The 12,368-nt window shown below is 40.4% G+C and overlaps 1 protein-coding gene across 1 annotated transcript in view; it reads right to left on the bottom strand.

Moving 5' to 3' along the window:
* The window catches only part of LOC310927317 (vasoactive intestinal polypeptide receptor 1-like), a gene marked incomplete at both ends in the record, with an annotated part of 33,044 nt that extends 24,877 nt beyond the window's left edge, over positions 1-8,167 (bottom strand). Inside the window, 2 exons of the mRNA XM_083889611.1 lie at positions 7,896-8,004; positions 8,111-8,167. Of these exons, the coding sequence (XP_083745737.1) occupies positions 7,896-8,004; positions 8,111-8,167 (166 nt within the window). The remainder of the gene's footprint in view (positions 1-7,895; positions 8,005-8,110) is intronic.
* Between the last annotated feature and the right edge of the window lie 4,201 nt (positions 8,168-12,368).

Below are 12,368 nucleotides of genomic sequence, written 5' to 3'. Positions count from 1 at the left end.
TAGCATGTGAAGTGCCTTGAAATAATGTACAACCGTGTTTCCACCAAGTGGAACAGTTCGGTTTGGTACGGTCTGCATTCTTTTGTGTTTCCATTAGGGAATGAGCCGAAAATAACCAGCCTCAACCATTCCATTTTCAGCACCCTTCCCTTGTGGAACCAGAATAAATTAGTATGGTACAGTCCGGGTGGAGCTAGACCAGTTCCACCCATGACAGTCGGCTTATTGGGGACGACAGAAAAAGGTCACTCCTTGCGATCAGTGTAAATATCACATGATAGTCGAGGCAAACGTCTCTTCTCATGCAAAGCCTGACATCTTGTTGAGACAAACAGCCAAAAAAGGAGCAGGAAAGAAATGTATTGTCTGTTGCGTCGCGCTCAGTGTCGTCATTCGTTGCCGTCACAACAGTACGACATCTCGTTGACGCGGCCATCAGACACACCCCATACCACGCTGACCAAGTACTGTAAAGGTACTGTTCTCAGTGAGCCTGACATGAATCAGCGCTATACAAATACAATTGAATTGCATGGGTTCGAGCCCCAGTTGGAACAAGGGCCTTTTTGCATGGAGTTTGCATGTTCTTCCCATGTGTGCGTGGGTTTTCCCCAGGTTCCCGTCCTATGTCAGCTGATATAGGCACAGGACCCCCCGCGACCCTCCGGTGGAGGATAAAGCAGTAGATAATGGATGAATGAATTGAAGTGAACAGGACTCTTTTCTTAAGTCTTTATTAAAAGAAACCTCTTGAGGAAACTGTATACGCAGCCACTTAAATGTCACCTCATTTTGCATCGACTCTGGTGTTTGGTGTGAGTGTTTCCAGAACACTGCTGAGGGAGGAAGAAGAGGATGATGACTTATTAAGAAATGTGTGCTGTGTGAGTTTTCTCAGTGGGTTCTTTATGTTTTAATGGGATTCAGTGTTTTATGGCTTCCAAGTCTGAAAAGGCTGACAATAGGCAACACGTGGAAAAAAATACAACCGATACATTCCACCCACTCCCGCTGGCATTTTTGTAAAAGCTGTGCTGTTATTTTATGTTTCTGAGTCTAGCTTGTGTAGGAAAAGTGCTTTATAAATTAAACTGCCTTCAGAAGCATGAGTATCTCCAGTTTTTTTTTTTTTTTTTAATTATTAATGTGGCACAAATTAAATAAGTGCTCATAAATTTGATTCAAACATCTTTGCTTGTTGATGACATACAGTCTCGCTTTAACTGGTGATGAAAACAATTATTTTGTCCAAAATTGTGCTTCATGTCCATCAAAACAATAGTTTTTTCTTTTTTCTTTGTTTTTAATGTATTTTAACCAGGGTCACACATGGCAGTAGTGGCTAGCACTCAGCAAGAACATTGCAGGTACACATCCCAGTTGTCTTAATATTTGGAGTTTGCATGTTCTCCCTGTCTGTGGGCGTTTTCTCCATGAACTCTGGTTTCCTCACACAGTCCATAAACATGCAGAGGTTAAGGGACACTCTAAATTGAGGTGTGAATGTGGGAGAGAATTAGTGAATGTATGTTGACTCCACGATGGACTGGTGACCTGTCCAGGATCCGCTCCAGCTCCCCCACAACCCTCATGGATGATAAAGCAGGAGAAAACTAATTAATTAACGTGGACCTAGACCTGAAGTTCCAATTAACACTGTTTTTTAGTGTGTATCTGTGTCATTACCTTGTTTAAGAAGCCCTGAAGGTTCAAAACAAACAGTTCAGCCATTGCTGAGAACGCTGTGTTTTATTGTAATCTCGGGCTCAGCGAGATCTCTGAAAAAACCTGGTCCGGTTACGTAAACAGCGGTTATCCTGAACAGCAGATCCTCCTGCTCCGGGCACTAGTCCGGGTTCATCTGGTTGCGTACATTGAACCGCAGAAGAAGAATAACGTCCGTTGTGGAGGTGTTTCACGAGCGACAGTGTCTTCTGACTCTGGGTCTGACTCCAGGTCAAAGTCATAAAAGGGACTGCGGCTGGGAGTTATGACAAAGCTATTTTTAAACATTGTTAAAACAATGTTTTGATAATGAGTAGCAGTGCATCCACCGTTCCAGAGGGCGGAGCTGCGCTTCTGAGAGCGGGTGTGCTCAATATGTTACTTCCGGGTACTGGCCAATCACAGTTGGGAAGCCTCTACGCTGGCTGGCCAATCACAACACAGTCTGTCTTTAAGGTATGAGAGTTGAGTCTGAAATATCAAAGAGCAAAAGAGCATTTCTATCGGCTCTTTTACAGCAACTAGGAGGTTTTTGACCATAAAAACAAGTTAATGTATGTAAGTAGACCTCCATAACTCACATATATGTGCAACAGGACCAAACAGTGAGCTTTAATTAATGACTGAATTAATGGTTTTCTGACCAATGACAACACATTTGCAGCACATACGTTGCCCCATTATCCACAGGAGTCAAGTCACAAAGCTCTACATGACTCCATGATTACATGTCACCTTCAATTTTGGCATTACACTGACGAAAGCACACGCGCTTCAACAGTGACGTTCATCCGCAGATGTTTATCTGTGTAATGGTGCATCTTCAGTGGTAAATAAGATCAAATCAGGCAGGAAATGTTAAAGTTCATCACTCTTATGGAGGGGGGGGTAGCAGTTATAAGAGTGTTGGTGTCTGATGAAGTGACACAGAGCTCAGCATCATGATGAAGCCCAGTATGGAGACATGCAGCGCAGCCCCCTCTGTGAGACGCCACCTTCAATAGTATGTAATGAAGTCAATGAATCAGATCGGAAGGACAAGAAAGTGAGGCTTCCCCGGTGGATAGCGCAGGGGTCAGAGCGTGTATATGATCAATATGATGAAGGCAACACGGTGTACTGATCATATACAAACACTAAAGATTATTTCACACTAAAATTAGCAGACTTTTGGTCTGTATTTATATAGTGTTTTTCTCGCCTTGATGACACTACAGTTTCATCCATTCACTCACACTTTCATACCCATTCACACACTGCCAGGAGCAACATGGGGTTGAGTGTCTTGCCAAAGGCACTTCAGAATCAACCTATTTTGGATTTGATGCATCTGTGATGTCACATTTTATGCATGGATAAAGAAAACATCATAGAATAGACCAACCCTGAGACTAGTCTGATTTTTTAGCTAATTTTTTTTAGCAAAATAAGTTGCATCTGATAACTACTTAGTGCTCAGTGATGATGTTATATCTTTTACTTCATACTGCCTCCCTAAGGATCTGTCTGATGTCAACGTGTTACTCCTCTCCACTTACTTTGATTCAAAGTTGCCCAGTTTAAGTTGGTTCAGTTCGTTAAAAAGGAAAATGGTTTGTTATAGTAACAGACTGAGGTTATTGAAATGTTACCTGTGCTTTTTGCTGTTGTTGATCAATGTGACCACTGTAGACCTCTTTATACAGATATTACATTATAATGGCCAATGAAGGATAAAAGAAATTCTAAAGTTTTGGAGCAATCCGGCGTAAATGAATTTTATTGAAACATTTGACCGTCTGTAAAACAGACTAGACTAATTAAATAATCAATGTTGTTTTTTACCCACAAAACCAGCAGTAACAAAGAAAGAATCATCGTCAGTGTTTTTACATTAATGGTCACTGTTCCCATGAAATATATTTGTTTGAATAAAGCTCTCGACTTAAGTGCTACACTTTGTCCAGTGTCTTTATCGTTCATTAAATCACACATAACCTTTTCTTTTATCGAAACTGCTCATAGAGGATATCCCCTGTAGGAGAAACAGGTCAATACCAGAGCTGTTTTCGTGCATTTAAACATAACCATAACAAACAAACAAAAAAACATGTTATATTCATTTCCAACACTGGTTAAATGTTCCATTTCAATATATTAAAATAATGAAGTGAAGTGAAGCAACATACTTAATATTAATAATTCAGAACTTCCATCAATGCTATTTTGTTTTAATATTCACTATTTAGTAATATTTTTGCACAACACACATGTATAGGATCTTCGGGAAGTGTTTCTTGATGTATTCAGTAAATGTTTACCTTCATGTTTTGGTTACATGTCCTATCTATATTATCTGTTATTACTGCCCCTCCCCGCTGTGATCATGTAAACGCTGCACGTTGACCTCGCAACTCTTTTGACAAGCTCAACATGTTGTTTAGAAATTCCAAGGAGGAGTGTTGTTGCCTTGTGACAGCAAATTATGGCCGTGTGCATAGTCCATATTGTTATTTGTAGCATCATATTGTCTCTGTTTTCATGCATTCGGCAACTGACTGTTGCTGAAGTATTGATCAGGAATTCAATGTCAGAAGATAAAAAAATGACTCTACGTTGAACTCAAGTGTCCAATAGTCTCACCAGAGGATGGAAATGTTTATGTTTTCCTTGATGAAGGCCTTGGTGGCTAAAATACGTTGGCACGTCATAGCAATGACATATTAAAGGCTTTTAAACATTTCGAGTGCCTCAGATTTCTCAAGTAGTCCAACAATTTTGTGAGACAAGTAAAAATATCTAAAATCCTCATTTCACAGCTGCTGGTTGCATCAAAACAGGCCAAAGAACCCACTTTGGTGGTCAATTACTTCATATATGAGATGATAATTGACAGTGATGCTTAAAGGCAAGTGGTGGAAGCAGCCTCAACATAAGTCATAACATGTTGCACTGAAAATCATACTTAATCCAAAGTGGTGACTCAAATTCAAGTTTTATAAGTATGAGCACATGTTTTTCATCAAAACTGTCAATATGAATCTACAAGGTTAAAACTGTTGTCATCAGTTGTTGAAGCTATAATCAGTTCATGTTTAATATAGTGATTCTCATCCCTCGACTATTACTATTATCAGCGAGAATAAAGATGTTCTGACATTTGCATGTACAAGTACTTTGGACTGTCCTGTGGTCTTTACTTTGGACACATACCAGTTAAATGAATATGAAGTGCCACATGCTGCTATTCTATGAAGCACTAGATTTATCTTTAACCTTGTTTTGTGATTTCTCACAAAAAACTTCCTGAATGTTTTGCTGTTTTACTTTTCTGCAAACCAAGGCAAATATTCCATCGTACACTCTGTCCAGAATTAAAGGTTTTAATGTTACTCTAATGGAAAAATTCAAAAAGAAGACAGTGGGGGCATGTAACACAGCATAACTCTGTGATGAACGCAGCAGACTACACTTACAGACTAGTGTGTGACTAAATACGAGAGAATGTTCTAACAAGGAAAAAAACATGACCTTTACCGTGCTGTAGGTGAGCCAATGCCATAGCCTATTTTGAGCCTAAACCTAACCACATTCATGACCAGGAAATGGTTATCATCATCCTCATTAGCCAGAAGTGGTTAAAACATATGTTAAAAAGCTCATAAAATTACTCATGTCATTTTGGTTCAGAAACATGACCCCACACTGATCAGTGGTTTGTAGAAAAATGTATGATGATAACATATAATATTGGCAATCGTAGCATTAATATTTTCAACAGTAGCTCTTCTATTAGATTGTGCAGCCTTTGCCACTCATGAAACACCACTTAACTCAGCACTGCACACACTGCTGCCCTTAGTAAGTAACCTGCCAAGTGATGGCCTGTAGTATATAAGACTTTTCTAGTTTTGACAACCACACAAAGCTGCTTTACACTACAGTCAACCATCACACATCTTTCATACCCCATTCACACTCTGCTGACACAGGAGCAACTTAGCATTATGTCTTGCCCAGGGGCACATCAGTGGGTAGACTAGTGAGGCCGGTAATCAAACCCTCAACCTTCCAGTTGCAAGACGACTCACTCAGCCACTGTCACACAAAGTTTGAAGCCTGTCAAGCAAACTATTGGACAGTTGTGTGATTTTAAAAAAGAGACGGACAGATGTTCCTTGAATTAGGAAGGGGTGACCTTTTTTCACTTCAATCCTTGGTCCCTGAAATGTCTGTGCAAGCCACTGACAACTACCAACATGTGACTTCATTCAAGTGCTTAATTGTTGGTTTCATCTGTCGATATGAGTCCATATCTGTCACTCTTTGGGCCTATCTCCACGTTATTTAATTTCAGTAATTATTATTATGCACTTGTGTGCAGACACATAAAGCAACAGCAGTACCTTATATATTATTGGACTGAGACATGTCATGTATACAGTATTAACCTCAGTTATCTTACATTGCTGTGCTGCTTGACAAAAATGCATTTGTCTTAGCTGAAGTGTTGAACCTGGACCATGCAGGGTTTGGAAAACAGATACAATGCACTCCTGCAGTCAGCTCTCCTGAGGTCAATACATAATGCATCAGCTCATACTGACCAGAGCTACAGACTCTAAATACCGTGTTTATATAACACCGTTCAAGTCTTTATGACTCATGCATAACACTACAGTTTTTTGCCCATTCACTCACACATTCATGCAGCCAATGCACATTTTTTATACCCATTTACACACAATTCTGACACAGGAGCGTGAGTGAAGTGTGTCTGAAGGTTTGAAGCGTGTCAAGTGAACCATTGGACGGGTATGTTGTAATGCAATGAAGTACAAATACTTTGTTACTTAAGTACAAAATGCACGTATCTGTATGTTGTTATTTATAATTTCGACCAATTTTTATTCAAATTGTGTACTTTCCCCTAACTATGTTTGTTAGTTGTTACTGCCAAATAAAATCAGAAAAAGAAGAGTTGGTCTGTACAGTCTGTATTTATATAGCGCTTTTCTAGTCTTGATGAGCTGCTTTACACTACAGTTTTGCCATTCACACATCTTTTATACCCATTCACACACTTCACCATGGGGTAAAGTGTCTCTCAAGGACACTAGCAGAGCTAGGAATTTAACCCACAACCTTCCAGTTGAAAGACAACTCACCCTACCACTGAACCACCATGGCTCAATCCTAACTCCTCACTTTTTAAATAACACTTGAGTATATTTTATCTCAGAAAACGACTTAAGTACATTACTTGTCATATACTTTTACTTAAAGGTGAAGTAAGTAGTTTATAGTGCCATCTAGAGGAGAGGCTGAAATTTACAACAAAGAACTGCTCCTCTGCTCACCCCCTCCCTTCCCTGAGCGATATGGTATCCTCAGCCGGTCAAATGTCGTCCTCGTCGTCCTTCTCCGTGTCAGCAGATGAGGTTCGTGAGGCGAGGGAGAGGGCGGAGCTACCACGGCCGTAACAGACGAAGCGGAGGGAGTGGAGGCGGGACTTCCTCTACAAGTAAAGAGACGCTTGATTTGTTCTCGCGTTTGTCTATACAGGCTCCGGTAGAAACATGGCGTCTCGCTGCTAACAGTGGCTATGCAACCACGGCCCGCGACCATGTTATTTTACATGACTTTTTGAAACACTACGAAAATGAAACAAAAACTATTATACAGCGACTAGACAATGCAGGAGCACATAATATGTATAAAATAAGTGGATTTTGGGTTATATAAACCCATAAATACTACACAGTGTCCCTTTAATATTATAAAAAGCAATTTCAACTACTACCAAAGTAATTTTTCTGGTAACATACTTTTACTCAAGTATCTGTTTTAGGTACTTTATACATGAATGCAGGTGTGTGATAGTGAGATAATTATGAAGGGGTGGCCTTGTTTCACTTCAACCCTTGGCCCCTGAAATGTCTGTGCTAGCCCCTGACAACAAGTGTTTAGTTTTTTTAGTTTCATCTCTTGACATGAGTCCATGTCTTTCACTCTTTGGGCCTATCTCAACTTTATTTATTTTCCGTTAATTCATCCTTCCTGTCTGTTAAAAGCCTTTTTGGCAGTGTGTGTGTGTGTGTGGGGGGGGGGGGGTGTTTGTGCGCAGACACACAAAGCAACATCGGCAGCAGCAGCAGCAGCTGGTGCATCACGACACATAATGAACCCACCGCTTTGGTCGGTCTGGTTCTGCGCCTCGCTCCTCCTCGTCTGGCTGCAAATGTCCCGAGCCCTCAGGTGCTGGTGGATGATCGCGCAGTCCGGGTGAATCCCTTCAGTCTGAAAACACCACGAGAGAATGAAGAAACGTAGATTGAAGCAGACACTTGCAACAACAGCACCCGAGGCAGTTGTGATGTGAGAGTGGCTGCAGACGACAGTTTACCAAACAAACATCAAACAGCAACAGCACGCGCTCCTGTGACAGGGCGCATGCCTTCATTTATGGTCACTCAAGCGGAAGTATTTATTTTATTTTTAAAGAACTAATTAATGACTAAAATTAGTATAAAACATCACCCAGAATAGAAAAGACCTACTTTTTTTTTTACCAGGAAATCCTGTGATATCAATCTGCAAAATCATGTGTCAGACACAGAGCAGACGGCGAATCTCCAGAGCCTCGTTTCTTTTAATTTGTCAGAAGGGAAGGATTCAGGTCGAGAGTCTTGATATTTAAGCGTTAATCAGCACCAGCAGGGGAACGAGGACATTAGATTTTGTTGTCCACGTGCAGCGCGTGCGCCAAGAACACGCGATAACAAGGCATTATAAAATGGAGAAGTCATTAGAATGTAATTAAGTGGACAGCGTCTAATCACAGCGTTTTTATCCTGCTTTAGAAAGAAAAGGGGGCCAACTTAGATGCACTTCAAACCTCTTCTACACTCATACACTCATTCGTGGATGGTGCACAGTTTGACCCAGATGTGCAGATTTCTACAATAAAACAGAATGAATGAATGACAGGAATAATCCACCTACCAGAGGCCACAGATGAAGATAAAAGACGAGGAGGATGAATTTCTCCTGTTGTCCCGGCAGCTTCTCACAAAACATTTCCATTTTCTTATCTGTCCTCCTTATACCCTTCCTCATTGGATGGTGATAGAGTAAGAAAAATATAATCTGATCTAATCCAAAAAATATATATATATCCTGAATATTCGTTCTTCTGATTTCTGGTTTACACCCTCGGTATGGAAATGCAGCACTGTCAGCCCAAAATAGATGAATCCTTATTCCCCCAATGCGAGCCGCAAACTTAACAGGAGTGGATGGCTGTGGGCTCTCTCTCTCTTTCTTTCTGTCTCTCTCTCTCTTTCTCTCTCTCTCTCTCCCCTCTCTTTCTCTCTCTCTCTCAAAGACAGAGTTTAAAAAAAAAATCAGGTGAATGAGCAGCTCCACTCAGAGATGGAGATAAAAGAAGTGGCCTTATTTCCTCTAATAAAACCTGTATTTGCTGCCATGGCATATTATTAAGCATTGTAACAAATAACAATATACAATCATGTTAATAGAAGAAGTATTCACATACATATGTACACTGTAAAAGTATATATACACACATATATATATAACAATAACACAGTTATAAAACTATGTTAAATAATTTTCATTTAATGTTTCTTAAGGATCAGAATCAGGAAAGTAAAGGTGTCATTTTTTTATGATGAGATAAAATGTAATATTTGCTCCTGTAAATGTAGCATGCAGTTAAGATATGCAAGTGAAGTACAGGTCCCCCAGAGTCACACCCCCCGGCTAATTTTGATCAGCTTGACCCATGGTTCTCAAACTGTGGTACGTTTACCTCCACTATGCATGAGCTTCCTCTGGTGGTAATGCACAGAAGTACTGCTCAACTGTATATACCAGGGGATGTAACCGACGCAGAGCTGAGGACTGCGTAGAACATGAAACAAATAACTGAAAATAAATTCATTGAATAATAATAATTAGAGTCACCTTATCTCTCGCTCCATCTTAATCTAATGTCACTATACCAGTGTGTGAAGTATATGTGAGGAAGCGGATGATGATGAGAGAGTAAAGGATTTTACTGGGAATAAATCTGCCTCCTGTGAAAAGTCTGTAGCTATTTACACCACTGTATTTTAACGTTGGTCATAATAGTACTTTGAGAGCTTAATATTTGCAGGTTGTACTTGGTATAAAAAGTTTGAGCTAGAAAATTCTGAGCAAAACTGCTCTGTTAAGGCACAATCATGCATGATGAAATACTGTTAGTTGATTCATCTTTGCGTCAGCAAATAAACTTTTATTATAAACACATTGGGGCCACATGGTTAGCGCTGTTGTCTTGCAACAGTATTAAGACCCAGGTCTGAAACCTCATTGGAACTTTTACACACAGGAGTTTCACCTGTATGGGGTTTTCTCCGGGTTCTCTGGCTTCCTAAAACGTCCAAACACATGCAGATGTTGAATGGACCCTCTCAATTGCCCATAGGTGTGAATGTAACAGTTAATGGTTGTTTGTCTCTCTTGGTTTGCTCTACGATGGACTGGCAACCTGTGGACGATATAGTGGTAGACAAATAAATTCTTTATTTTTAAGTCAAACATTCATCCATCTTCTACCACTGTATCCTCCTACCGCGGGGGGATCTGTGTCAATGTCAGCTGACAGGGCGATTGGCGGCATACATCCTGGACAGATCGTTAGTCCATCACAGGGCCACAAAGAGACAAACAACCATCCACTCTCACACGCATGGTCAATTAAAAGTGTTAATACTTATTGCATGTTTTTTGGACTGTGGGAGGAAGCCGGAGAACCCGGAGAAAGCCCATGCACACACAGGGAGAACATGCAAACTCCATGCAGAAAAGCCCTTGTTCCAACTGGGTCTCGAACCGTGGCAAAGGCAAGAGTGCTAACCACTACACCAACCGTGTGGCCCCTGAAGCCAATTATGACAAATTCCAAATTCCTTCCATAATTCAAGCCCCTACAAAGATAGAGGCTGCCTCTGTTCTTATATTATTTCTTACTTTGGGATATACTGGGACTTTGGAGTGGCGTTTGTATATGTTCTTCCCATGTCTATGTTGTTTCTCTCCACAATCCATACAGTAAGTATGAATGTGAGTGTGACTGGTTGTTTACATATCTGTCCTGTGATACTGTAGCTGTACAGCCAGCTGGGATTGTCCAACCCTTCTGTGACTCTTAAGCTATATAAGTAGTAAAGGAAATGGAAGGATTGGAATTGTATGATACCAGATTGAAAATAATATGAAACTGAGGGAAAGTGTGGGGATGCTTCAGCCTGCAGGTTATCACCAGGGACTTGGGGAAAAAAGAGAGAGACAAGTTGTCCTCCTATTTTTATTTTATTTTCCCAAGGTGTCCATATGTAATGAGCTGTTAGAGGACATGGAGGACACAACAGCCTAAAGCCTCTCAAATGGGTTTGTGATTTGAAGAGCAGCTACATTTCAGATTTATGTGACAGAAAAGACCCATTCCCTCACCTGTTACCATTGATGAGGAAAAGGAAAAAGCCACTGAATGACTGATTTACAGGAGTGATTTTCTCCATGGTGCAAACAGCAGGAGACGGCATATGTGGGTCATTCACCGGGTGTGAATCTGGGTCATTGTTTCTCCAAAATAATTAAAAACCAACCTACCTAACAGGATGTTATCAGGTTTATTGATCACAACTGTAATGGGAACTTTCCATAAAGCTCCAGGTGTTGATAAGTGTTCATTTATGATTTCCTGTATGCAAACATACAGTGTGAGTGTGACATTACCCAAATTCACCCCAACTTCCCTCAACAGTAACTCCTGAAAATGCTTTCTTCGTCACGCTTTGCAATCCTGAGTTAGAGGGTGCAGTCATATTTTGGCAGGGCCCCGCCAAAATATGACTGCACCTTCTAATGCAGGATTTTCAAGGGTGACATTGACCAAATTCACTCTATCTGCATCTGGTGGCTGTAACTCCTGATAATGCTTCCTTTGTCACACTTTTGCAATCCTGCTGCACTTAATTTTAAGCATTACACTTCATTTTTTAGTAGCCCAGCACTTATGGATATGCTGTTTTGCTGTTTCTCAGACTTTCTCTATTTGCCTTTTGAAGATAAAATATGTAAAAGTTGTCAGTGTTTCATCGATCAGATGACTGTGTATAAAGGGATATGCAGTGTCATCTCTGGTTCACAGAAACTCATGATATACACATTGCTCTGTGATTCACGCATTGATTAAACTATCTTTCTTTTTAACAGAAGTTTAGCTGAGGTTCAGACGCCTGGCAGCTGTCAGATTTTTGAAACTCGTTTCAGGGGAAACATTTGAAAGCTTGTGCTGCTCATTTTGAAATCATGTTTCCTTTGACGTCAAGATCAGAGCAATTTATGACTCGATGAAGTTAAATATCAAACCAGGATGGCTGAGAGGTTAAGGACCAATAGACAGTATCAAGGGCTCTATCCCCACTCTTTCACTCTCTTGTCGTCTCTCCTGTGTAGGATTGTCCGACTGTTATTTCACTAGATTGATCTTTGCTCGTGGTCAATGTTAACTATGTCAACAATGTCAACTTTTTTTGAATTCTTTTTTTTTCCACACTCACCAATTGATCTATTCGCTTACAAGAAACTAT

This window comes from Microchirus variegatus, assembly GCF_963457635.1.
Source record: "Microchirus variegatus genome assembly, chromosome: 5".
Classification (NCBI taxonomy): Eukaryota; Metazoa; Chordata; class Actinopteri; order Pleuronectiformes; family Soleidae; genus Microchirus; species Microchirus variegatus.
This window is presented reverse-complemented; position numbering and strand designations above follow the sequence as displayed.